Source organism: Montipora foliosa, chromosome 6 (genome assembly GCF_036669935.1).
Source record: "Montipora foliosa isolate CH-2021 chromosome 6, ASM3666993v2, whole genome shotgun sequence".
Taxonomy (NCBI): Eukaryota; Metazoa; Cnidaria; class Anthozoa; order Scleractinia; family Acroporidae; genus Montipora; species Montipora foliosa.
In genome coordinates, this window is record NC_090874.1 from 64861411 (window position 1) to 64888704 (window position 27294).

The 27294-nt window shown below is 39.8% G+C and overlaps 2 protein-coding genes across 2 annotated transcripts in view; one reads left to right on the forward strand and one right to left on the reverse strand.

Moving 5' to 3' along the window:
- On the forward strand, positions 1–13476 carry LOC138008160 (uncharacterized). The gene is made up of 5 exons (XM_068855388.1): positions 1–491; positions 6636–6934; positions 7667–7768; positions 9747–10091; positions 10884–13476. The coding sequence occupies exons 1-5, from the start codon at positions 352–354 to the stop codon at positions 11120–11122; spliced, it is 1125 nt and encodes a 374-aa protein (XP_068711489.1). The 5' UTR covers positions 1–351; the 3' UTR covers positions 11123–13476.
- A 90-nt stretch (positions 13477–13566) lies between these two features.
- The window catches only part of LOC138008159 (uncharacterized), a 21498-nt gene continuing 7770 nt past the window's right edge, over positions 13567–27294 (reverse strand). The window contains exons 3-8 of the mRNA XM_068855387.1: positions 24284–26344; positions 20187–22618; positions 19437–19482; positions 18061–18306; positions 14511–14588; positions 13567–13971 (exon numbers count right to left, since the gene is read on the reverse strand). Coding sequence (XP_068711488.1) covers positions 13778–13971; positions 14511–14588; positions 18061–18306; positions 19437–19482; positions 20187–22618; positions 24284–26294 — 5007 coding nt within the window. The 5' untranslated portion in view covers positions 26295–26344 and the 3' untranslated portion in view covers positions 13567–13777. The remainder of the gene's footprint in view (positions 13972–14510; positions 14589–18060; positions 18307–19436; positions 19483–20186; positions 22619–24283; positions 26345–27294) is intronic.

Below are 27294 nucleotides of genomic sequence, written 5' to 3' on the forward strand. Positions count from 1 at the left end.
AGATACGCTAAGAATGAGAGCGACGGCACAGCGATGCATAGCTCATTGCGTTGCGTAGACTTCTTGAAGTAATAGAGCTCGAGGGCCCGCGCTCGTGTTTGTGGGAGACTGGTTTGTCAAGTTTTTAACGAGCTGCATATTGGGGCGCAAAGAGTGAAAAGTCTGATATTCTTCAGCGAAAACACAACCATCCGCCATGCAGCAGGATTAAACGAGTCCAAAGGTTTCCGGTTATTAAATGTGCGGCTTTCGGAGGAAGCTGTGAAATTGTCCTCTCTCCAACTGTTGGGAAACGGAAGCCAAGACAGGGGAAAACCACTGGCGTAACGAACTGGGGTTGGTTTATTGCACATGGCAGCTGTCTGTTGGAGCAGATCGAATACAAACATGATCCGAGTTCAAGTATTCTTCTTGGTGCAAAATATCTTATTTTTCCAGGTTATAGAGTGCGTGGTGTATCCAACGATTCACTGGGCGCCTGACAATCCACTGTAAGTCTGGATTAATATTTCTCTCTGAAGCTCATTTAATTTATAGTGTGTTTGCCTTAAGATTCTACAAGTTATTCCCGTTCTTTCAAATGCTAAGTGCAACCCAGACGATTTTCGCAAACCTTTCTTAAGCTCTCTGCTCGTCTAATCGAGTTCTCACTCTTCTTGTTGACTGCTAGCAGTCCCTTCTCAGTTAGTCGAGCTCAGTCAGTCAGTTTAGTCTCAGTTTGTCGAGCTGCCCGCTTGTCTGAAGTGACTTAAAAGGGATTGCTTCTAGCCAACGCTTCTTGTAAACGACATAACATTATTCCATTCCTTTTGTGATAACCTAATTTCTCATTGTCTCTTAATTACATTTGACGTACAATTGAACGGTTGCGAAGAAAATCGCTATCAGTTCTATCTTTGCACGCGAAAATATGCTGTAAGGCTTATTGGCGGTTAAAGTTATTATGTGAAGTGTCAAAACGTACTGATAACAGAGGTTTGCCATGCGTTTCTTGCACTGTATGTTTTGGTGAAAAGAGTTTATTGCCATAGCGTAAATGAAAACAAGCTTGTAGCTGCAAACTGTTTACTTGCCATCTGAGAATACAATATCAAAGCTACTTCAAAACAACTTTAGTTTTCAAAATTGGTGAAGTCGCCCGATTTAGCTCTAAACATTAGCATTTAGCAATCACTATTTTCTTTCCTGTCTTGAAGTTAAATAACATATGGTTTTAATGTTCGCGGTGCGGTTTTGCCACTGACAAGCCCCTTACACCTTCCTAGCAGTAGTTTTAGAGGTCTACGTAGTTTTTACTAGTCTTTCAATATTAGCTGGGCAATTACTATAGCATTGATAACCCCCAACATCGACTTAGAGCTCGCGCTCTGCGAAAAAAATGAAAACATTGTGATATGAGAGCGTCGTGGTAATAAGGGAACGCAGCGAGGTTGAAGAACGCGCAATGGAGTTTGCATTCCGGTATAATTGTGTGTACATAAGTTACGCAAGACTCTACAAATGTTGTCACTTCGGATCGAATTCACAATCTCCTTTGATTAAATGAATAGCACCTTGAATAACACCCTGCTTTCGGTGGTGAAAGATTTAAAAAAGCAAATACATCTATTTTCAGCAACACTTGTGTTAGACAGCCTGTAAAACTGAATTGGCAGATTTTAGTGCACATATCCTGTGGTAGCAAAATTAAATCCATAATGCTATGAACACAAAGTACAATCGATATTTACTTAATTGATATCCTTACAAGGATTTTTTCTTCAGCGCTTGACTTGCTTAATACGTCCCGTCTTTGGTAACCGCAGTTCCATATCGACCCATACAAGAGCGAGCGACCTAGGAATTGTTCTGAGTAACCCAAAGTAAATTAAGTTTAATAAAAATGCGTTTCCATAAGACAATAGACAAGATTGATAAGCGGGGAGGCATGTAGCGATGAATTACGACAAATTACCTACCTCGAAGTCCCGAGACAAAGGGGATATAATTGTATTTGCGTTTTTGGCTTTCAATGCTGATCCTGTTTGCGCGCAACCTTGTGGAATTCGAAACGGCCGTTTGTTTCTTCAATTTTGTTGTTTTTACAGATAATATTGACGAAAACGTAATGAATTGCAATAAGCATAGAAAAAAATCATCTCCATTCGAATAAAAACTTTGGGTGATAGAGGAACAACATTGAAAATAAAATAGAAAGCGGCACTACCTTGTCAAGTGCTCGAACTGAAAATTTAACGTCAGGGAAATATAATCGGAAAATCGAGGTTTCGTATGCTCGATTTCTCCAACGCAGCCTATAAAATTTGGTCTCATCCTGTCAAGATGAAACAGGACTTGATTTCCCAAGTGATGAAATATCACACCTTGAATATAGTTGATACTCTGTCGTGCAACATTAGCACCTTTGGGAGCCGATGGAAAACACAAGATATAACTTTTGTCGTTTCCACAGAGGTGTTAAATTGCGAATTTTTTATAACAATTGACTTTGGTTAAAAGTTTTTAAGGCGTCACAAAGGAAACGACAGTTGAGATATAAGCAAATGAAATGAGAATGGGTGCACCCGACTACATCTCGAAGCATTAATCGTTTCCACCTTTATTATATTGCAAGTTTTTTCGTGACTGTGTTGTCGCATGTGACAGTCTTGGCGGAAGGCCACAAGAGAATTTCCATCATATTTAGAAACGCCTCGGTAAACACGCAAGGGAAATTTGATAGAGTTGTTGCATGGGTCATTCTTTTCCATCATCTGGTCTAAATATAATTGCTTTGAATGATTTTGAGCTACCACAACATACATTCCGACACTAAAACTTTGTTATTCAAGTTCTGTTGCTTTCGTTGTCACAAGAGTCACATCTAGAAACTTTCACCCTTTGAAACTGAAAAATAAAAACAACCGTTTGCTTAAGAAAGTACGTGCATTGTGCCCGGTCAAGAGAAATCGCGGGAGTTATAATGCGGGACACTGAAAAACGCAGAATAATGTAAATTGGATTAGGTTCTCACGTGATCTTTATGGTAACCGGTCTTTGTTCATCCTGATAGGATAAGAACTGGCTGATACATTTACAAAGGGAATGCAAGGTCGAGTTTGGTCTTACATTCCTTTCAGTGGAATTGAATTCCGTAAGTCTGGGCGCTTTTCAGGTGACCTAAAAACATCTCCACACACTCGTGTTTGACTTCTTAAATATTCATAGTCAATATGTTCGTAGGCTTTATTGTCACCGCCTGTCTGCTGAAACGGCCTTAATTGTTACAATGAACTCTTCCAACATTTCCACATTGGGTGGATTGATGTTATCGCAGCAATTGCAGCTCCAAACACTCCAATACTCTTTCTTAAACCACTTCTTCAACGCTACATCGATAGCTGGTGAGATAAGTCACGCTGTGATTCTAATGCAATAGTCAGGTCGTCGTACACGGGCCATGAGCCAATTTCCCTTTTCTCCTTTCATAAAAAATAAAAATAAAAGACCGTGATTTAACGAGAATAAATTCAGTCCTTCTGTTTGCATTTCTTTTGGGATAGACGGCACGTTTCCTACGTTTTAAACCTCTTTGAAAACAAAACCTTTCTAAGTCGGCATTAATGTTGACTTTCAAATGTCGAACACGGTCGGATGATGAAAATCGGATGACAACATTCTTTTTGACTTGTCTATCATTAGCCGATTAAAGCAAGGCCATTATCTTGTATGCTTCGCCATCTGGTCTGCGTTAAAATATTAGTTTGTCTAAAATGCACAATTCTGTCGTTTTTCGAACCCCCAGCGCATTGGTCATTTGGCGGCTCTTAAACGTTGCATCACAGGAATCGCCGTTCGCCCCTTGATAGTACATGTGACACGATACGGGCATTTGTTCAATATTATCTTCCACAGTTTCTTTTGTTTATTTTTGTCAAGAAAATATCGCAAAGAATCTATGAGTGAATATCAGTCCTTTCAAGTTCTTGAATAAGTGATCATTTGTTTAATCATTTCACGTGTGAGTCCTGCAATATTACTCAAGCGGAATTTCACTAACAAACCACACCACAGCTTGCGTGAAAGATTCCGAACTTTTACTCCAGTCGATCTTTGGTGTCCTTTCTTAGCTTGCTTTTCTTCACAAATTTCGATTGCTTGAGAGGTTTGAAAATCAAGATGTCGAGTGACTTTAATAGATAGTCCGCTGCAACTACAGTACTTTTTTGATATAATTGTTTATGGCGTAGATGTCAAATGAAGACAAGTTCACAAAAGTAGTGTAGGCTCAGCCAAAGTCGTCGGAAAGAGATTTCTCGAATATTTCTTGTTATGCATGCGCTTCTCATTCTCCTGCCGTGGAATTCAGTCACCCTTCTTTTTTCTCAACGCCACCCCGAAGGACAGTAATCCAGCAGGAACGTCTCGCCTGTCATCGATGATGGGGGTTGAATTTGCAGACCATAAAATTTCTCCGCAGACTGGGCGTGTCCGTGAAACACGCTAGCGATTGTTATTAACGGGGAAAGGTTTCATTTTCTACGAAGAGTAATTTTTCACTGTTTTCCTGTTTACAGTTAAGGTTTGATTGAATGGAAGCAGACAAAGGAGACATTCGGAAATAGCCTGAAAGTACTACTTAAAATCATTCTTCAGAGAATAATACTTGGGACACAGGAAACCCTCAGCACGTTTGGCCGATCGACCTTTTGCGCTATAGTAAATACAGAGAAAGTCGCCGTTTCGAAGTTTTAAGTTGTTTTTGTCTGAAATTCGTGGAGACATCTGCTTTTGCAGTTAATTTCGATGAGGAGGCCGGATGAATAGTTGGTAAACTGAATTAAAGAAATTGGAGCTGTCGACACTCGTTACCGAATGATAACAAATGTTTTTCAGGAAAATGTCTTGACGACGACGATATTTTCTCTAGGCATATTTGTTACAAGTAATGAATATAAATTATCTTGCAATACACCAAATATCACACGAATTCAGGGTTTATTTTCAAGAACAAGACTCTATTTTTATGTGTTCATGTCTTAAGAATAGTTACAAAATATAGTAAACGCCTGTTTTTAAATGTCATGTACGTGGTTCATATGTTTTTTTGCTGTTTAGTTTATGTGAACGATTAAAAAGAGGCGTTGGTCCTGACCTCGAGAGTGTTGATGTCGCTCAGAGGGTGACGCAAAGTATTCGTCAGACGTATTTGCACACCCTCTTAAACTTAGTGTGGGCCTCAAGCTAATTATTTTGTCTAAATTTTACTAAGGAAACCGGAATGTTGGGACTGTGATTAACGAGAACCTTAAAACTGGAAGCTTGCATGCTGACAGCGTTATAAAGGCTTCATAACAATGTATTTTTAGCTGGTAATATTGAACCTTTGTACACGAGCACAAGACCATTACCTGATTACGTAAAACAACAAATGTGCTGACTTAAATAATGCTCTCTTTGGGCAAGAAACTCAAGTACCGGGAAACAAATCGTATTTTGTCTTCATAATATTTATTCACGTTCATCCGGTACCCTTGTCCAATTTCAGACAATTCTTCAAAACACGACTAATCTGATTGAGTTGCGCTGTGACACCTTGCCGATAAGGATAAGATGTTTATTAAGTTGAAATTTCTCACGTTACTTTTGTATTTTTGCATTTCCTTTCCTTTATGCTTAAAGAAGAAATTTTTCTTTAAGAGTCTTCTTTAGCAGTTGGCTATGTTAATAAATCAGTGAATGGCGCTACTGCTGTTTGCAGGCCGCATTGGAAGGCAGTGCGTGCAAATTCGATAATTTTTTCAGTTCGTGTTGATTTTCGTTTTATATTTTAAGCATTACTTCAAGATAGTAGCATTTGAATGTACGGTTAATTTGGAATAGTTTTTTTTTTCCCAAAATCGCGTGTTCATAGCGGTTGCTGTTTTTGTTTTTTGCCGTCCAATGTTGAGAGGTACCTCTCGTATCCATTTCCGTACACAATACTGAGGTCCTTCAAGTTATCACTTTATTTACGATATTTAATATAAGGGTGATATTGTTGCTACCACGGAGTTTTCCTTTTGTGCAAGTTCAAGTTCAGAGCTTATTTTGTAGCTTTCTTCAACACATCCGGAAAGAACTTCAAGTTCTTGCCTCGAACCCATGACCATGGGTTCTTGCCCCATGCAAGGAGGCTACTGTAGCCACCAAACTCCACTCTGTCATTTCCACGTCTCATTTGCCAGTTACTCTTAACCACCCCCGATTCCTCTCCCTTTGCTATTTGAAGTGTTCTTTCCTCTGTTTACTAGGGAGGGGTACGGTTATTCGCATCAACTTTATGAGACTGGGCTAAAAAGCTGAGTCCAGTGAGGTACACAATTTATTTCTATCTTAAAACTCGTTGATGCGACAGTAAACCAAAGACGTTGGATTTGACAGAACCAGCGACGTCGCGTTGTTTGAAATTTGGTGTACGATAGTACGGCTGGTTCAGGTTCCGCCAGCTAAAACGTAGCGTACAAATTTAAATCAACTCTGCGCTATATATGTTCTACTCTCAGTTTTCTACATGACACCGACTGGATCTACTGTTTTAACCCAGCCTATTTCAGTAGGCCTATATTTGATGTAGCACTGTATTCACTTTCAACTGGTTTATTTTGATTCCGCAGCTTTAATAGAAATGACAGCTTAATCTACGTTCTTCCGAGTTCATTACTTCATGTTGTTTGTCCGAACCCAAGCACTGTCCTGAAAAGGACGACAGATAGCGTTTCAAATAAACTTTATCAAAACTTCTGGATTGTACCACGTGAGAGCTATGAACGTTGTGATACGGCAGCTCAAGGGAGCAGACTGCTACTCAAGTGCAACGAACCGCTGAGGCTCAAGTATTTCACGCTGGTGTTTCAGAGATATAGTGCAATTTTCAATCCCGTATATATACCCGGGGAAGAGTATTATTTTATTGGTAAGTAATCTATTAAAAATTATGTAATAAGCTCAATAATGCACGCATTTTCATTGGTTTTCACATATGATCAGTTAGAGAACAGACGCGTAGCTGACGCCATCATCAAAAACTTTTAATTCTTTATTATATAACTGAATCGAAACTGAACAAACCGATTCCATGATGCGGTGCACCTGTTCAGTAATAGATCACAGATGACGTCAAAATGTGGTAAGACCATCGGTGACACACTTTTTTTTGTGAGAACTCTGGGCATGGCCGCATCGGGTACACATTGCACTCGATAGCCATAGCGGTCCAGAAAGTTTGCAGTTCTCACTTTGAAGCGAGCTTAAGCAATTTCGAGGCCCAGAATGTCATCTGAAGATCTGTCTTAGCGTTCATAATCATTTCGCTATTTTTCCGGGTTGCTCCTCCAAAGATGCAAATTGTATACTGCCTATCTAGATATTTATCTGATGTGAATAACGTCGAAATTGCGAGCGAAAACAGATTTGTTGCCGGCTGAGGATTTCGTCCTCTACGTATTGGAATCCGTCATTAACGTCTTCCTTAAAATAGAACGGCACACAAATGTATCAAGAATTTGAAACTCACGTGCGAGGAATGCGGAATGTTCATCTTCAGTCTAATCGACTTCCAACCTCGTTCCTAGGGTCTCTCTTCTCTGCCTCCATTGTCGTTGAGATTGTTTTTATTGTAATAAAACACGTTAACTTTGCATTTCAGCCACCTCAGATGGTACCCAAAGATCAGTTTACCGGAAATCAGGGGGAAATTGCAAGCACGCAAATATGAAACTGCGGATACGATTGTGTATAAATCATGAAGGTATTGTATCCTGTAGCGATGGTGCCTCACTAAAATACCTTCAATGATAAGTCAGCTAATGGAATAATTCTGTGTAAGTCGGGAGATGGCACTGACGGAGAGTGGTTTGTTGTGAGCTATGTGCACGGCAGTTAAAAAAAATCCCATAAGAGCGTATACCGCATCCGTGAGGAATAGGCCACTTCGGAAAATATCATAAGACTCTTTGTTCGCCCAAATTTTGCTTAAGCATTGTTTTCAATTTCTCTTGGAATTACATTGGTCTCAAGCAGCAGCCCTTGAGTAGGAGGGAGCAACTCCCATATATTCCTGTCGCGGTGTTTTCACAGACCGATTCATTTTTAGATTGAATTTCCCGCAAACGAAACTGCCGCGGGAGCACGATGACCAATCACAGGAAACTAACTTGACGTCATAGCGTCACCGAACCGGAACTGCCTTTGTTGTTTTGCGCCAAAGGAAGTCCCAAAATTGATTGGTCTGTAAAAATGCTTGTAAGAGACCTATTCCCACCTTCCCACCTTCTCTCGTTTTACCGTCGTCCGAGCGACCCATGCCCAACTGAATCATAGGCTTTTTTGACATCTCTCTGCCATACTGATGTTGCGGTTACCTCTTAAACAGTCATTTACTACAATTCTTTCGATCAGTAAGTTAGCCATGGTCCCACTGCAACCAGCTCTTGCACCCCTTTGCTGACTTTCCATGAGGTTGTACTTCTCCAGGTGGTCATCATTAATCGGAGCTCTATAAGCACGCTGTTTACCACGTGTAGATCGTGTTGCGACATGTGACCGGTCTCTGGTTTCACTGCTCAACTCCCGTGGTTTCGGAATCAAGGTTGTCTTTCCTTATGAGAACCATAACGGTTATGTCCATTCTTGGATGAGGCGTCTATGAAGCATTTTCATGAAAAGCATGCGCATATTTTCACCAATAGCAATCCCGACCTATCAGACCCAGGAGAAATCCAGTTTCTTTTCTTTCGTAACACTTGCACTGCTTCATCTGTTCCATCTTTTGTTGCTATTTGGTGATCGAACAGTGGTATCCAGAGCAGTCTCGATTTCGTCTATCCATTCGCAGTAAATGTTTCCAGTATCAATATTAAGTAAACTCCACAGGGGTCACTTGTTAAGATGTCTCGATTCCTCAGCTTTCTGTCTTCCGTCCGTACATCTTTTCATTTTCCTTAGCTCGTACATCTCTCTTTTCATGTAATTAACCAAAGAAACTGCAGAGATGGAACCACATTCTTGCATAAGTAGATGTTAATTATTTCTCTCTTTCTTTCTGAATTTTCTATTCCCCTGCAATCTTTCTTAATCTCTTGTTTTTTCAATTTAGATCTTTTGTAATTCTCCAGATTGATGAGCAAACTCTTCCTCCAGCTTATGAGAGATTTTTGTCTCCCCTGTCCACTTCCTTTTTTTTTGTAAAATGGATCCAGCACAGGGTCATCTTGTCCCATCGTCATCATCATGTTAGTCCCTTCTAATTCAATGTATTCGCTGGATTCAATTCCCGGATCACGCCATGTAGGGTCAATGATGGTTTATTTCTTTCCTCAAAAACGTACAATATGATTACATTTGTTCAAAATTGTGGCCAGTTTAAAAATGTTAACATTGTTTGCACCAAAATTCACTCAAATTAGTGCCAAATGATGACTTAACAATAATGAACTTTATTTACACAAATCAAATCAAATGTTGCTTTTTGAGGAGAGGGGAAAACCGGAGTACCCGAAAGAAAAACCCATCGGAGCAGAGTATAGAACCAACTAATACAACCCACATATGACGCCAAGTCCGGGATTCGAGCCTGGGCCACAATGGTGTGAGGTGAGTGCTCTCTCCACTGCCCGAGTCTGGGATTTGGAGGTGTGTAAACGGTTTGGTGTTCACTCTAACCAAACCGTTTGTCTGATCACTGTGACTTTTTCCTTATCATGATTTTTTCTTTTCCTATTTTCAAGATCCCAACTGCTTCCCCCAAGCCACAGCAACTACGAGAACAAAAAGTAAAACAACAACGAGGCCAGCGAAGATGACAACAAAGCCAACAACGGGAAAAAGTAGCACCGATAATACAAGGAAATCTACGATCTTATATTTCTCTTCAAGCTCCGTAACTCCACATAAAACAAACGCAACAACGCATGCGCCAAGCAGGCTTGTCCAGTGGTGGTCAAGGTTACCAACAAGCCAGATAATCTCAAGTGCGATCACGGCGACAACAGAATTGGTCACGCAAGTACCTGTGGCACGTGCAAGCTCAAATGGTGAGCCAGATGAGCATCACAGTGGCCTTTTAGAAGCAGGTAAATTTCAGTCATCACTGCCCAACCCCAAATAAATCTCCTTTTAACCGACTAATGACGGCTCGATTATTTTCTACGTGAACCGTCGATGACAGAACCAGTCATCCACCGCGCACCGGTGGCTCAGTTGGTTGAGCATCGGGGCTGCCGTGCGGGAGTTCAACTCCGGCCGGACTAACACTCGGGCTCTTTAAATAACTGAGGAGAAAGTGCTACCTTTGTAATTTCATCTGCAAATGGTTAGACTTTTAAGTCTTCTCGGATAACGACGATGAACCGTAAGTCCCGTCTCACAGCCCCTCAATGTTCATAATCCTTTGGGACTGTGGACGTAAAAAAACCCACACACTCGTCACAAAAAGTAGGGCATACACCTTATTCCAAAATGGCCGCGATTTTACTATTATTTTGTTTCCATGCAAATTGGCCCTTTTGGCCTCGTTCAAAGTTAAATATTTTTTTTGAATTTTACCTTTGAAAGCGAGGCCATAAGGTTGCATAGAAACAAGAGAATACCAAAATGGCGGTCATTTTGGAATAAGGTGTATGTAGTTCCCGGTGTGCCCGTGGTGTATCATGGTTGGGAGGGTAAATGCTCGGAGATACTAGCTACATGAGAGGCTAATTCGACATTAAATAATTAAAAGGTAGGAGATATGACGAGGAGGAGTTTTAAATAAAGTACCTTGTAACGCGTAGCCTCTTTCCCTTCCCATGTAAAGTCTACATTGCACCAACCCATGAGATTTGCAATGTTATAATATATTCACCGTTTGGGCATTTTTTCTTCAGTTTCAGGTCTCAACTGGATCATTATAATTCCGTTGATGGCCTGTCTACTTCTCTCTCTGATAGGCAATATCATTCTAATTTGCCGTTTAAGAGTTCGGCCACATGAATACCAGCTCCCGGAAAAAGACCATAAAACGATTGAAGCTACTTCCATCAAACGTTCAGGGCCGCTTTTAGTGGAAGCGCAGGAGGAAAAAAAGTTATTGTTTAGAATAACGGAAGATGCAACGAACGTTTGATGAAAACAAAGAAGACATGACAAGTTTGTTTACCTTCCCATCCTGCGATGTATGTATTTTATTATTGCAGAGGAGAAATTCAATTGGGAGAGGGGCGAGGAAACTTGCCGGCCGACTAACCGATAACCTCGTGTTGACACTTATTACGAGATGGACGAGGGAATTTGTCGGCTTACTACTGACCCGGAATGGCAACGGATGACCCCGTGTTGACACAGACCTGGCTGCCTTTGATATTTAAACTGATTAATAATAAGAGCAAAGGCTAGGTATCAAAACCAGATAGGACAAGATAATTTATTTAACTCAACTCATAAATACAAATGATAGACAAGAATTAAGATAAACAGACAACAAGAGCATAATCAGTACAGGAATAGTGAAAATAATATTAATTGACATAGTCATCCGAATAGTGGCGGGTCACATTTGGAAAGGGAAACATTAGAAGTCCCTGCTCAACCGATGAACAACCAAGTCAAACGTTTCCCCTGTATCTGAAATAACAGTTTTTAAGAGTGATAAGGAAGGAGACACTTTTGGTGTCGTTTATTTATCTATAGCACAGTGACATATACACTGACCTGTGACCCGTGACCTGTTTTTTACACCTGCTGTCCAAATAGTTGTGGAAACTTTCACATAACATCAGTTTCAAGGTTCACCAAGTCGCTCTAATTGTTACTTTGGGTAACTAAGTAGTTACAACTGCAACCATCAGCAGAGTCAACTTCCAAAAGTATTTTTTTAAATCAAATTTGTTTACATTTTTTCAAAGAATGCGTTTTTATCGAATTTTAGAAATTTGAAATTGAAAATAAGTGATTCTAAGACCATTTTTCTATTTAAAAACGTCTTTTTTGAACATTTTTAACAAGTTCGGTTGCAATCTTTAGTTGGAGTGGAAGTTCTCTTTAAGACGACAAGTCGCTTGCACGACAAAAGTTAAGAAAACAATTGTGCAGTATGGCGTTTTGTACATTTGTTTGACGTTATCTGTAAGACAACGACGAAAAATGCAAGGTTTGGTGAAGAAAGTTGCAGCTTACAACATTAAACCTTGAATCTTTTTTTTGGCTTAAACGGTGTTCGTACGGGATTTGTTGACTGTAACTGTCTTGCCGCATGGTTGCTACCATGGGACAATACTGCTGCAATGACGAAGATATCCAGGTTTTTCGTTAGCGCTGCTGTGATCGTTGCTAAAGCACTATTAAGCTCTATTGACCTAGTGCGCAGATTTGAAGATCAATGATGTAAGGAAAAAACAGAAAGAGCAAACTACTGCTGCAATTTGCATGCAAACCATTAACAATGTTTCCCATTGAAACACCAACTGGCCTTGACTGGCACTTGTTGCATTTGTATACAAAAAACATTGATGATATTTCATTTCACTGCGTCACCAGATGGTAACCAAGATAGATAGATAGATAATTTTATTGTCTCCAAACTTGCGGCCAGTAGGCTTAATTATGCTAAGGCTTACAAGAAATGTCCTAATAAATAACGCGATAAAAGGATAAAATATCCAAAAGTTACTATTAATTAAAATAACTATGTTCTAATAGACTACAAAATTCTAGAGGCATGGCTGAGTATGAAACTGTTCAAAACACCAAGGATTTGGTTTCATGGATTGGACGGGAAATCGTCTTGGAATAGTGCGCATGTGCATTAGTCGTAGTCACAGTTAAAGATCGCTTGACAGTTAAATTAAGATATGCTCAGGGAAACTGTTGATACGATTAAGCGCTCACTGGCGAATAACATTTTCATACATTGAGAGCACGATAGGACAACATCAATTGCGTGTATTATATACTCAAAAGAATGTCGCGTTTCTGATTGGTCAATGGCGAATGCATAAATAGGTTACAGAGTGCAATACGAAAGTTGCTATGGAGTAATTTTGTGGAGTAAATCGTATGAACTTCTCCTGCATTTCAGGATTTATGGTCACTCGTGATGTTTTGAAAGCTCTCGAATTGCAGAACTTTTAAAATACCACTCGTGCTCATAAGAAATGCACTCGCGTTCATACTATACTTACTGCCTCGATTCCTTTATATGGGGCACTTATTTTTTGTCCGGAACAAATAGTTACTACTGAACAAAACAAAAGCTGTGTTAGTGATATCTTTTATGGCAATATCAATCAACTTTGTTGGAGTAAGGCTTTTTACTCGTTCTAACGCTGCAAATACTCTCGTATTTTTTTGTTTATATGTTACAGATATATATTTGAAATCAGATACTTTATAAAAAGCATTGTACATATTGTTTATTTAAAGAAATGAAATATTGTGAGACATGCCCATTTGCACTTTGAAAAATTAAAGTTGAGCACTGATCATCTGATTCAGCCGCCTGTACTTTTCCAGTTGCACAGAACAACTGAGGAGGACTCAGGCGTCTGTTTTTCGTTGTTGCTCCAAGTCACTAGGCGAAATTGTCTAGAACAACCTACAAGTTATTTGAAACTGAGTAACCATAACGACACTATCAAGGTAACTTTAGAAAGAACATGCATGTGAATTGCAACAACTATTTCAAGTAAGATAATGTGACGAGCGGAAATGAAAATAGTGACACAAATACTTAAGCACGATTGCTTAAACGGATTGCACTTTGGAGCTCTGAGGTCGGAATGGGTCACAGCGTATCGGCCAGCACAGGTAGCCCAGCATCAGTTAAAGCATCGTATAGATCGTCCACGGTAATGTAGCACCGCTGACTCACAGTAGCCAGTGCAGCATCACATGGATTCATAGTTCGCTTGTCAAGATACCGGATCTCTTTTGGACTAAAACCCAGTCTCTCAGCAACATCCTTCCATTCCTCTCCACCTGCAACACAATCAGACACGTTTATTGTAGTTCAACGAGTCTCTCATCATCATTTCCTCAGTCACTCTTGTGTCACCTATAGATAGTAGTTTGCCAAATACTACCACTTCTGACTCTGGTAGAGATTATATAAAAATATATTTGGAATGCAGATATGGAACAGGGATGTGTTAGGGTACACTGGACTGATTTGACCAAAAGTTATAAAATACATTAATAATTCATGAGCGAAACGGCCAATCAGGTCACCGATAAAACGTCACGTGCATGAGCTTTTAAAACTGATGAAACTCCTCATTACAATTCTTTTTTTAAGCATACTTATAAGGCATAGCTCGCTTTTCTTGTACACTAATATTCTCCTCACACAATTTGAACCTTTGTTCCGACTCCAGAGGGAGTGTTTTTGAATTCGTTCAATAAACTCTCAGGTCATGTTTTAAAACGTGATAAAGCACTCCTGCTGGTTTATTAAGCAGTACATAACTCATTCAAATTATGGAAAGCCTGCTCCTTTTTACATCGTGGGTACAACTTACTGCTCAAGTCGATTGTAAGCTCTCGCATCTTGCAAACAGGGATGTTGCGAATGTCAAGGTTTCCTGGTAGCAAAGGTCCTGTAAATAAAAGTGAACGAGCCACGGTTACCAGATAAAGTTCCAGAAAAGAAAAAGGGACAACCATAAAGAAACTAGAAGCGCTGTGAGCGTAAACTGGGTTGCCTGTGGTTCGTGTTACGCAAAACCGGAAGGCACTGAGTTGGGTGGTATTGAACTGCAGCGTTCCAGTAATTTTTATAAGTGGGGGGGGGGGGGGGGGGGCAGCAATGGCCCTTTGGCTCATTATTATTTTGTAATGTCGTTTCCCGTACTGAGGTCTTTTACTTTTTTAAGCTTTGGTAATAAATTCAGTTCAAAGATAACAAAAGACGCTCTTGACTGAAACTCGCAAGTTTCTTCTTTAAACGGGCTATGTCACTCAAAATGATATAATTCCTTGATTTGGGGTGCAGGGATGGTGCAGTGATGAGATCATTCGCCTCCCACCAATGTGGCTCGAGTTCAATTCCCAGACTCGGCGTCATATGTGGGTTGAGTTTTTTGGTTCTCTACTCTGCACAAAGAGGATTTTCTCCGGGTACTCCGGTTTTTCCATCTCCTGAACACTTGTCTTTATTTGCGTTAATTGTTAATTTCAGTTTACAGTGTCCCCAATTAGTGCTCCAGCGCTAGAACAACTAGACACTTAATAAATTGCTTTCCTTTCCTTTTTTTCCCCAAATTCCCAAAAAAGAGAATGAAACATTGCAATAACCACTTAAAACGGTATAACAACGTAAAAGAAATACTGAAAAAGGAAAGAGAAGCATGGATGGACATAAATGTACAACACTGAAACGGATTACATTTGGGTAATCTTGAAAAAAGTCGGCCCGACGCTTTTCAAAATTATGACAAATCGCCTTGATAAAGGTCGTTTTTTTCTCAGAATCATTTTGTTTGTGGTGTAACGATAATTTTATCCGTAAGGGAATTCCACATTAGCATTTTCGAGTTTTAAACTCGTGATTAACTGAAGATTTTCTCGAAACACCCTAAAATAACTTGACATAGCCCCTTTAAGTGAAATAGTCTGCAAAAACACTAACTGCACATTACTCTGATGGACGTTTTCCCGCATGTGATGCATGTCTAGAGTTTCACTAAGCAAACGTTTATGCCACACACTAAGGAAAGACTGAACATGTTGTTTCCGCCTCATAATTTCTCTTCTTTTCAGTCTAATCTGATGACAGGTCAAGTTTAATTTTGGTTAACGCTTACACCAAATGGTATTACAAAAGCCGGGAGTTACGTTGTAGCACTTTTTATTTCGCGGATGACACAAACTTTTATAAGCTTGTTCGAAAGAGCTTTCAAAATGATGAAGAACGGCGTTTACTTTATTGTGATAGCATTCTTGTTAGCCGAGTTATTTAAGATTTTGACTTATGCAAATTAGAGGACTTGTGACGTCACAGTGGACACCATTATGTAAAATCACAAAATATGGAATATTATTGCAAATACATAAGTCTGCAGGGTTGCTGTGATACCAAATCTACACAGAAAACGTCATCAGAGATATTCCATTTTTTGTGAATTTACATCATTTTGTGTCCACTATGTGATGTCACAAGTCGTGTAATTTGTACAAATCTAAATCTTGAATAACTCGGCAACCAAGAGAGCTATCACTATAAAATAAACGCCGTTCTTCATCATTTTGAAAGCTCCTTTGAACAAGAAAATAACAAAATTTTGTGTCATATGCATTAATTTTTGCAGATTTTGCGGATGTACTTGATCCGCAAGAATAAGCTCCAACAGAAAAAACACCAGCAAAATTAAAAACCGTAAAAATTTACTCCCCGTTAATATAACTAAAAATGGCTTTTAATCCACATACAGTTGGGTAAAAAAGATCGTTAATTTTGATATTTGCATTGAGAAAAAGTACTTGGAGCTTGCTACAAACAAAACGAAACGATAAAAGGTTAAGACAATACTTTTCCAGTCTCTGATGCATAAGAAACGAACTAAAAGCAGTCAATCAAAACATCACGGTAACAATTTTCTAAGGCCTCCAGGATGTCACATTTTTTCCTCGTTCTCGATGATTGACAGGTTTTTTCACAAAAATTAATAGAAGTTGAAAATAGTCTTGCTGCTTGAAAAAAAAACCGCAAAAATTAGTTTGTTTTTTTACCTGAAAACTGTGCAGAGTTGAGTACAAAATAAATGTAAATTGCCAGACAACTGAGATGCGACTTTAGTAAACAATGTGACACACTCAAGGCGTTCGGTTCCTTTTAAACCCCTACAGAATTTGCCATTTGGCTTCAGTCTTGTATATAACACCACAATTAGCCAAATAACATTAGAAACAAAGCTCACTTTGTGATATCCGAAGGCGAAAGATGAAATTGTTGTCGAAGACCATTACCAATCGCTTTGTTCTACTGTGTCCACCTGATAAAATCTATTCATTTCTAGTACCCCCTCAAACTTACCAAACATACGCGCAGAAGACTCGACACACAAAGACACTACTTAGCAGGGGAGGGACAGGAAAGACTTTTCATGACAAGGAAAAAAATAAAGTTAAAAAACGACGAAGTAGAACGAAGAGTCCGACAGGGTTTGGAAATCCAGTAAAAAGTCGAGAAGTGATGTCAAGATATGGCGGCAACGTACATTACATGAGGAAGAATTCCTCGAATTAATTCAATTGTTACTCCAAAAAGCGGCCAATAATTTTTTCTCCAGAACATAAACTGACGATACAGAACGCTGCGTGATGTCCAATATGCCGTTTTAAAATTGTAATTAATCAATAAATCTTCCCCCGAACTGAAATAAACGCTGGATCACTTAATGACAATTTTTTTAAAAAAAAAGTAGTTTAAATAGTTGACTTTCGCCCCGGAAAGAAATAACCTTCAAAGTTAACACCTGTGGCTCTCTCTACCTGTTTGCTACGAATACGTTTCTTCGTTGAGGGTCGCACAGGGGGGGTCTCTGGCACGATTCACGAACCTAAACAATAGAGGATCACGGTTCAAGGACATAAACAATTTGTTTTCCCGAATCACGAAAATAAGAAAGCAAGATACTCTTTTTAATGACCTGTGCTTACATTAGAAACAGTGTTTGCAGGAAGCAAAATCGCGAATGGCTAAGTTAAGGCTCCATATTGCAAATCGCATGCCTAAATCACTCTCGATAGACTACTCTAACAATTCGGAGAACTTGCGCCCCAAAATCACGTAGAATTAAGTGGTAAAATCAGGAATATCGGTTAATGATTCAGGTTCTTCACTGGTCACGCAAAACCTTCAGGTCACCAGTCACGAAGAATAATTTCCTACATTCACGTTTCACGAAAAATTAAATGAGCTAATCACGCATCACGAAAATACCCCTGTACGACCCTCTTCGTTGCTGCCTGTGGCTCAAAATTGCCCTTTGCCGAGTCATGCCCCGATAAACCTAAACCTAACCTCGTGATGGGTCCCGTCTCAGTGACCAACACTGTTTACAAACTCACCAGTTGTCCCTGAGGGTGTAATTTCTCTCAGGTGCTTGACAAGGTCAATCCTGTTTGAATCCTTTGCTCTCTTTGCTAGGCAACGGATCGTTTTCTTTGTTTCTGGGTCTGGTTGCTCCAAACACTTTTGGTCCAAATGTAGACTCTCTTTCAGCTGAAGTACAATTTCTTTTGGATCACATGAACGCGACGTAAGCGATTCGACAACATTACCAGGAAGCAGGGCGAGCGAATTGTCTTCACTCTCTAAAGAAAAGTAAGAGATAAACCTGATTGACTTTTTATTACACTACACTGCCGTATTTACAATGACCTTTAACAATTTTGTGTTGCTCAGCGTTCGCTGGGAACATTTCTGCAATGATCAGAGCCGAAAACTTACAGTACACTACAGTTTACAGTAAACTACAGTTTACTTTGAAGGATTCACCGTTGATGAAGCATGTAACCTACTAAATAACGCACTGAATGAGCTTAACAAATGGTGTATGACTAACTCATTAACACCGCACTCTTCAAAATGTGAATTGATGTTGTTCCACCTGGGATCTTTCACTTGTCCACTCCCTCTGATCACAATTGGGAATGTCAACATTGCATGGGTCTATCTTACAAGACTGCTGGGCATTACTATCGACAGAAAGCTTACTTGGGCGAATCATCTTAAGGAATTAAGGAACAACTTTGTCAAGAAATTGATCTTATTGAAAAAGTGTTCTTTTCTTAAGAGAAAATCACTTCTTAACCTGTACTTTAAGGTGATTCTCCCTTCAGTAATATACGGCATCGCTATCTGGGGGAATTGTAACAACCCAGATTATATCAAATCCCTTCAAGCCCTGCACTGTCGTGCCGGAAGGCTAAGTTCTGATTTGCCGCGAGACACACCATCAGTACAAGTTATGGAACTCACACAATGGGAATCGATTTATGATGTGTATAAACGAAGTCTTGTCAAACTAATCTATAACATAGCCAGCGATAATATACCCGCAATGATTTCGGATTTAGTTGTATGGCGTAATAGTCCGTATAACCTAAGAGGACATAATAACGCCGTCGTTTCACGATTTTCCACTTATTTCATGAAAAATTCTGTTTGTTACAGAGGAGCTGTACTGTGGAACTGTGTTTCAGAATATTTTAATGATTCTTGTAATTTTAAACCATTCAGTATTCAAAGGCAAAATGTAGTCCGCTGTTTAGGGAAATCAGATTTGCGATAAAGTGAATTAATTTCCTATGTTTCATTCATTTTTCAGTAGGTAATGAGATAATTAATTTGATACACGACCCCTCAAGCATGTAGTGCTTAAACGCTAATCGTGTTTTTAAATAAAGTATTTTACTTACTTTACTTTACACCAGAAACTTACCTATACCATAGGATAACAGTCTCCCATCAATCCCATCAGTTGCTTTCTATATATAATTCAAAGGGAATAGAGAACACGAAGAAAAGCGTTGGAAAACAAAGGAAATAAAATGGAAATAAAGTCAAAAGATGGAAGAAAATTAGTCGTTGTTTTAAAATATTATAATGGTGAACATGAAAAGAAATCATAATTATCGTTAATTATACTAAGGAAACAGACATCGATGATCTCCAGTCAGCAAATACGCGAGCAGCAGAGGAGAGCTCTTTCGTTCTAGGGCCAGAATAAGGAAAAAGGAATAACAGGAAAAAACTCTTGACGGTCTTGGTATGAAAACCGCCAAAACAATCAGGCCTTGATCAGGACTTCACCGCGCGGATGAGAGGAGACCTGAGAAGGACCACTGTTGGTGACCTGATGATAGGTCATGCTCATTGTCAAGTGATTTTGGTAGAGTAAGTGAACGGTATAGGCCTTCAAAATTTCATGTTGTACCACTACAAAATTATATTTGTGTACGCAAGCCATGGAACTACTTATACACTATTCAAAACATTAACAGATTCCATAGCCAGTTTATTTCAGCTTTGGCCTATGCTCACTAGAGACCATTTCAAGTTCGTGACTTTCTGGCATGTCTCATGTCCTAGGTCCGTTTTCAGCCTTTGGTCCAAATAAGCAAAAAAATTAGTTAATTTCCTAACAGCCAAGCACCTCATTACACTAAAAATTATTGTAAGCGGCAATTACCTCTTCAGGAGGGCGTGAAAACCAAGCTGCAAACTCCTCGACGCAAACTTTGTTATTAATCGCAGCCGCCGACCTGTTGCATGTAATAAACTGATCGGCGCTTTGCAACTCAGATTCAGATAAGAAATGAAGACATTCCTCTTGCTCACAACCTTCTTTGTGGTGAGTGCGGCAATACGTGATCAGTCTTCCATGACAACAGACCGGACAAACGACTCCAGCTTCATATCTCATCCGCTTCATCCAACAGAATTCTTTACGCATACACTCAAGAACCAAACCGAGCTGTCTGTAAACAGCGCCAGCGCAGAACACTTCAAATGAATTGTGTTGAACTCCACACGAAATGTTTAGCTTTGACTGAAGATCACCTTTCTGATTAGGAGTGACATTGCCTCTGTGGACAACGACTTCAATGAAGGAGGTATTGCACAAGAGTACAACAGAGCAATTTTCGTCCCCAGCAGCGTAAAACCTGGCAAAGTTCTTAAACAACTGAGGATGCAGTGAACTCCAAAATACTTCATTTTGGCCACACTGAAAGAACTGTAACACGAGCCGCGGAAACAAGCTCGAAGTAACTTGTCCAGATTCAAACTTGAGGAATAGAGAAGGTAGTTCAGCAGAGGCAATCAACTCGGTGATGTCCTGTGGTGGGTGCGACATTAACATGGATGGTACCAAGTATTGTTTATCACAGGAATCATCTGACGAAGGCCAAGAGCATAACAAGCTAAATTTCTCCATAATTGCAATGAGTGTTTCGAAGGTTTCATGCTGTTTTATCAATGGGCTCCACACATGCTTTAGCAGCTTTTCTACCATGATTCCTTCTCTCTCGAGCTTGAGCCACAACTCTTTAAACTCTTTCTCTCGATGATTATAACGCTCAACAGTTATCACTTTCTTGAACACATCAATCAACCACTGAGGATCCAAGACAACCAATTTGTTTAATTCAGGAGTGTCATCAAAATGCATCAAAATTCTTTGATCATGCAAAAAGTCAAGCAATGTTACAAATTCTTGTTGGTCGTGAATATGGCACACTTCAGATGCGATTCGTTTCGCATGCTCAAAATAAATCCATCTATGGCCTTCATCCAAGGTACCTTGAAGTGCTTTCTCATACCTTAACCACTTGACTGGAATGACCTCCTTAATCTGTGGCAGCTCCTTGGCAACTGCTACAATGCTCTCTCGTAAGCGCACCACTTCTGGACACTCTGATTCAAGGCCTGCCTTTGTGTTATCCACTACAAAGACATCATACAACTGAGTCTTGTATGGTTTGGTCTGTAATGTTCCAAACACTTCAACGGCCAGGTCAAAGGGATTATTCCCACCACAAGGGTCATCAGCATGCGAGCAAACTAAGAAAACCGGAGGAAGTTTTTTGGGAATAACTACGGATGTCGACGTCGTTGAATGCTCAGCATGATCTTCATCTGAACTGGAGAGTGATGCAACTGAAGTCATCCAGTAGTCCAGATAATCTTGGTTAGTTCTTGTGCTCAACTTGTCTTCAGTTTTCTTGAACACTCCTTGCTTTTTCACGGGCTGCGCTCTTTCATAAGGGTCTCGACTAAGGTCATAAACCAGCAGGTAAATTGCTTTTGACGTCAGAAAAAGTGGGTGAGTCTCATAGTAAACGGACTCTCCGGCAAAATCCCAAAAAACCGAATAGATATCCTGTTCATCTTCGATCTTGTAAGCTTCCTCTTGCAATTTCTTAATCAAGGTTTCTATCTCTTCAGGTATATCAGATGAGGCAAGAGGATTACTGCTTTCTTTAGAATGTGATTCAAGAGACTTACAATCGGCTGAAGTTTCAAAAGCGTGCCTATCATCACTGAAGTCTGTCACGGTAGTTCTGGATTTCTTCAAAGAGTTTTCACGATCTTTTGCAGTTTCAAATTGTGTACTTATTGTAAAATTTGCGGATGAATCATCTGTATTATGAATTCTCGATTTAGACAACGTTGAAGGATCCTTGGGAAGCTCGTTGCTTGCATTTACCCCTTGTGCCACTGCTTCAATCATGGGAGATTTTTCAGAATCGGCCGAGTTGACAACAATAGATTCTTCAGAAAATAATTCTCGTTCCTTTAGATTTTCAACAACCAGACGAGCTAAATTATGCTCATAGGTTGTCATCACCTGATCGTTTGCTACTTGATCCGTCTCTCCAATCTTCCAAATCTCAGTGGTGACTTTAAAGTAAGACGGATCAACATCAATCCCAACAGTGCTGCTCTCATCAGGATTGAACCGTATTCCCCTAAGTGACTTCTTCAGGCTCGTCTTTCCTGAGCGGTTCTGTCCAATCAACATAATTGGGATCCTTCTTACATGCGTCTTTCCTTCTGTAAGAGCCTTGTTATATGCCTCCAAAGCCTTGGGACCACGTAAATTAATTTCAGGAGGAGTCACTGTAAAGACAACGAATCAGTGTCTAGCAAAATAGCAGACAGCCTGAAAACACACTTTTTCACTTCTTCAAATGCAAAACCGAATTGAACAAGTGATTTTTAGTGGAAAAGGGAGGGCAAATTTCACTGACCAATCACCGTGTGTGGTGTCATCTTTCCCATAAATATATTCCAAATCTGATTCACTGAAATAATTCTTTGAAATCGAGGGAAATATTCTGCCACTTTTCACCCAGATTGAAAAGAAAAATTGTTTTAGTATATACTCACGAAATCTCAACAACAATTGCAGAAGAAAACCATCCAAAGTCGATTTAATTGTAGACATCTCAATTCATGCGTGGAAAACGTGCAAGCTGCACTCTGGCAAAGCATGCGCGAAAGTTTTTACAGAACCTTTATACATGGCAAATCTAAATAACCTTCGTTAAAATTACCCGTCTTGTTTCCTTGCAGCCACGTAGAACTTTCTTAAACATATTTTTTTAATTCCTCGATTTCAGTAACAAATTCGTTTTTCTGGGCGACCAGCCCTACAAATAAAATTACTCCAAGTGAAACAAATCGTTGGTGTGAACATTATTTAACTTTCAGCAATAATTATCTGGAAAAACGAAGTCAAACACTGGTTGGCAAAAGTATGAACTCTTCTCTTATCTTTGAAAACTTTCAGGCCAAATTTTGTGACCCTCTTTGTACTCTGTAGCACAGCTTCATCTTGCATTCTTAATATTTCCGATTCAGAAATGCTGGCGAGTTTACGCCGGCCATTTTGTTTTGTTTGGATCACGCATTATTCCCTCCATAGGGAGTGAATAATGCTCAATTACTCCGAGAAGCGAATCAATCAGCAAGATCACTGAGTGAGTATATACTAAATGTGTTTAGTTATCTTCTGTCTGCCGCTATTCACCTCGATTTCAACGAATAATTGTTAAATATTTGAAGTGCGGGTCATAGACGAAAGAGAGAGGTGATTGTCGTACTTATCTGGATAATTTAAGCAATTGTCTCCTGTACACAGCTAAAAAATTCAGGTGGCTTCAGTGGCATTTGTACCAATCGCCTCTGAAATGCAAGTGTAATGCTCTGAGAGACAATTGCTTAAATTGTCGAGATAGGTAGGTAGGTAGGTATACTTTATTTAAATCAAAGAAACACGCTAGCCCCAACAACACTCAGCTGGTTTCCATAGAGGGCGTGTTTGAACTAGTAATACAAGATTCATAATATCGTAGGTCTAAAATTATAAAAATTCAACTATTGCAAACTAAGTACATGATTAATAATATGGTAAGTCTAAAACTACGAAAATTTAACTATTAATACACTAAGTACAAAGATATTGTTAACCAAGTACAAGATCAACACATGTGGCATGACATGACCCAATTACGTTTTAATACATTTATTGAATGAATATATTGATTCCGCTAGTTTTGCTTCATTCGGGAGTTAGTTTCAAAGCTAACATAAGAGCGAGGATCACTTCTTCCTTTCAAAATCCAATTCATACATGCGACATCAATGCGGCAGAAGTTTGACAAGCGCCCAACCTGATTTTCTGAGCATTTTTATTCCAAAAGGTGATTTGCTTAACTGGTAAACTTGTAGCCATGTAAGGCTTTTTTAAAGTTATATGTTACCTATATTTGCAAAACGCACCTTCTTCCCTTGCCCGACCATCCAGTTCTTTGGTACTTGTCAAACAGTTCACTTCATTGCAATCAGCGTCTTTACGCAGGCCAGTAACTGAAGAATGAGCACCACCGAGGCTACCATGAGTAATTCCTTCTTCGGTCTGATCACCCACTTCTTTTGCATTGTTTGATTGCTCTTCGTGGCATTCAATTGTTTTTTGAATGTCACCATGCGACTTGTGAGTCTTGCTGGGATTGCTATAGGCACTTCCTTCCTCTACCACGTTTCCAGCTTGTTTTGCGATGTTCGAATCCTTCTTGTGGTATTTACTAGCTTTCTGCATGTCTCCAAGTGCTTGATATGCATTGCTAAGATTAGAATAGGCTCGTCGTTCTCCTGCCCGGTCACCTATTTCTTTGGCAATGCTCAAACGCTTTTTTTGATAATCAATAGATTTTTGAAAGTCACCTAAAGAATAGTAAGCAACACCGAGATTGCCATAGGCACCTCCTTCGCCTGCCCGATCACCGACTCCTATGACAATGCTCAAACGCTTTTCATAAAACTCAATGGCTTTTTGGAAGTCACCAAGCGAGTAGGAAGCATTACCGAGATTAGCGTAAGCGCGTCCTTCCCCCGCTCTATCACCCACCTCCTTGGCAATGTTCAAGTCCTTTCTATGATACTCAATAGCTTTTCGAAAATCACCGAGTGACCAGTAAGCGTTACCAAGGTTACCACTCGCACGTCCTTCTCCTGCACGGTTACCGACTTCTTTGGCGATATTTAAATCCTTTTCGTGAAATTCAATTGCTTTTGCGAAGTTATCGAGTGCTTGATATGCATTGCCAAGATTGCAATATGCACGTCCTTCCCCGGCCCGGTCACCTACTTCTTTGACATTGATCAAATGTTTTTCGAAATAAACAGTGGCTTTCCGAAACTCACCAAGAGACAAGTAAGCATTACCAAGATTGCCATAAGCACGACCCTCTCTTGCCCAGTTCCCCACTTCTAAGGCAAAATTCAAATCTTTTTTATGATAATCAATGGCTTTTCGGAATGCTCCAAGGGCTTGATATGCATTGCCAAGATTGCAAAAGGCGCGTCCTTTTCCTGACCGATCACCTACTTCTTTGGCAATGTTTAAATCCTTCTCATGACACTCAATGGCTTTTCGGAAGTTACCGAGTGAATGGTAAGCGATACCGAGATTGCCATATGCACTTCCCTCTCCTGCCCGGTTACCAACATCTTTGGCAATGTTCAAACGCCTTTCATGATACTCGATGGCTTTTTGAAAGTCGCCAAGCGAATTGTAAACATTTCCAAGATTGCCATACGCTCGGCCTTCTCCTGCTCGGTCACCAACTTCCTTGGAAATGTTCAAATCGTCTTCATGGTATTCGGCCGCTTTTCGAAAGTCTCCAAGTGCTCGATATGCATTTCCGATATTACCAAAGGCACGGCCTTCTCTCGCTCTATTACCAATCTCTTTGGCAATTTGTAAATCTTTTTCATGACACTCGATGGCCTTTCGGAAATACCCTAGTGCTTGATGAACATTACCGATATTGCCATAGGCACGTCCTTCTTCTGCTCGGTCACCCACTTCTATAGCAATGTTCAAATCAGTTTCATGATACTTGATTGCTTTTCGGAAGTCACCAAGTGCTCGATATGCATTGCCGAGATTGCCGTAAGCATGCCCTTTTGCCGCCTTGTCATTCACTTTTTCGGCAATGTTCAAACTCTTTTTATGATAATCAATGGCTCTCCGGAATGCACCAAGTGCTTGATGAGCATTACCTAGATTGCAACAGGCACTTCCTTCTCCTACCCGATCCCCCAATTGTTTTGCAATCTTCAAATGCTTTTCGTGATGGGCAATCGCTTCGCAAAAGTCACAAATTGAATGGTATACATTGCCAAGATTGAGATGGGCATCTCCTTCACCTTTAAGGTCACCAACATGTTTTGCAGCGTTCAGATTCTCTTCTAGTTTCGTTATAGATTGTTTGCTGTGTGAAGTCATGTCTAAACAGTTACCACTGTTCTGTTTCACTCATTTCAAGATTGTTTTATCTATAATTTAAAATATCAAATGCTGTTGAAAGCAATTCATAAAAAAATGGTTTATCATGCGATAAAAGAAAAAGGCGAGGTTGTATTCATGGAAGGAAGAAATTTTCCTTGATCGCTTGCTGTGTGCACTGCACATACCAACATCAATCTAAAACCTTTCAGCACAGAACGAAGAAAAGTCAGGTCGGTTGCCTCGAAGCACTTCATTTGCAGTCTTTTCTCGGAATGATAATTCTTCTCGGAGGCAATCAAAGGGAATTTGGAATCAAATCAATAAAGAGTATGGTCAATTAAAACAGTCACAAACATGCCAGTAAGGGCTTCGATATTTACGACGATATTTTGACTACGGCAACATAAGGCCCCGTCCACACGTATCTGGATACATTGAAACTTTTCTTTGCGGCTTCAAAAGTTTCCGCATCCACACGTAGCGTTCACGAATCGAATTTGCCCGTCCACACGTTTCCTAACAAACCCGGATTTGTTCTAGTATCCAGGACTCCTGTCCGTGAATGTAGTTAAGAGAGCATGCGCAAAATCATTTGTATGGCGTCCATATTGGATGTTCACTCGGTAAATACTGGAACCGACTTTGTTACGTCATCAGATTGAAAAGTATACGGTGTCCATACAATATCGGATTCATATCGTATTGAAAAGTTTCCACTTTGGAGAGTGGATTCAAATCTTTGCAGTTTACAGATTCACCGGATACGTATGGACCGAAGGTGGAAACGCAAAGAAAAGTTTGCGGTTTCAATTGTATCCGGATGCGTGTGGACGAGGCCTAAAACCCGGATTGGTTGACTTCCTATTTTTTGCGAAAATAGTAGCATCCTCCCCAAACAAGAATTTTGCTAAAGATATGTTGAAAAAAAAAGGGAGAAAAGGAAACTACATGCTCGCCTCTTGTTTCTTTCAACTTTAAATTGAATTTATTTGAGAGG

Coding starts and splice junctions, on each gene's coding strand:
- LOC138008160 (XM_068855388.1), top strand. CDS start 352: ATGGCAGCTGTCTGTTGGAGCAGATCGAATACAAACATGATCCGAGTT. Junction 492..6,635: donor TGGGCGCCTGACAATCCACT/GTAAGTCTGGAT, acceptor TTGATTCCGCAG/CTTTAATAGAAATGACAGCT. Junction 7,769..9,746: donor ATTGTGTATAAATCATGAAG/GTATTGTATCCT, acceptor CCTATTTTCAAG/ATCCCAACTGCTTCCCCCAA.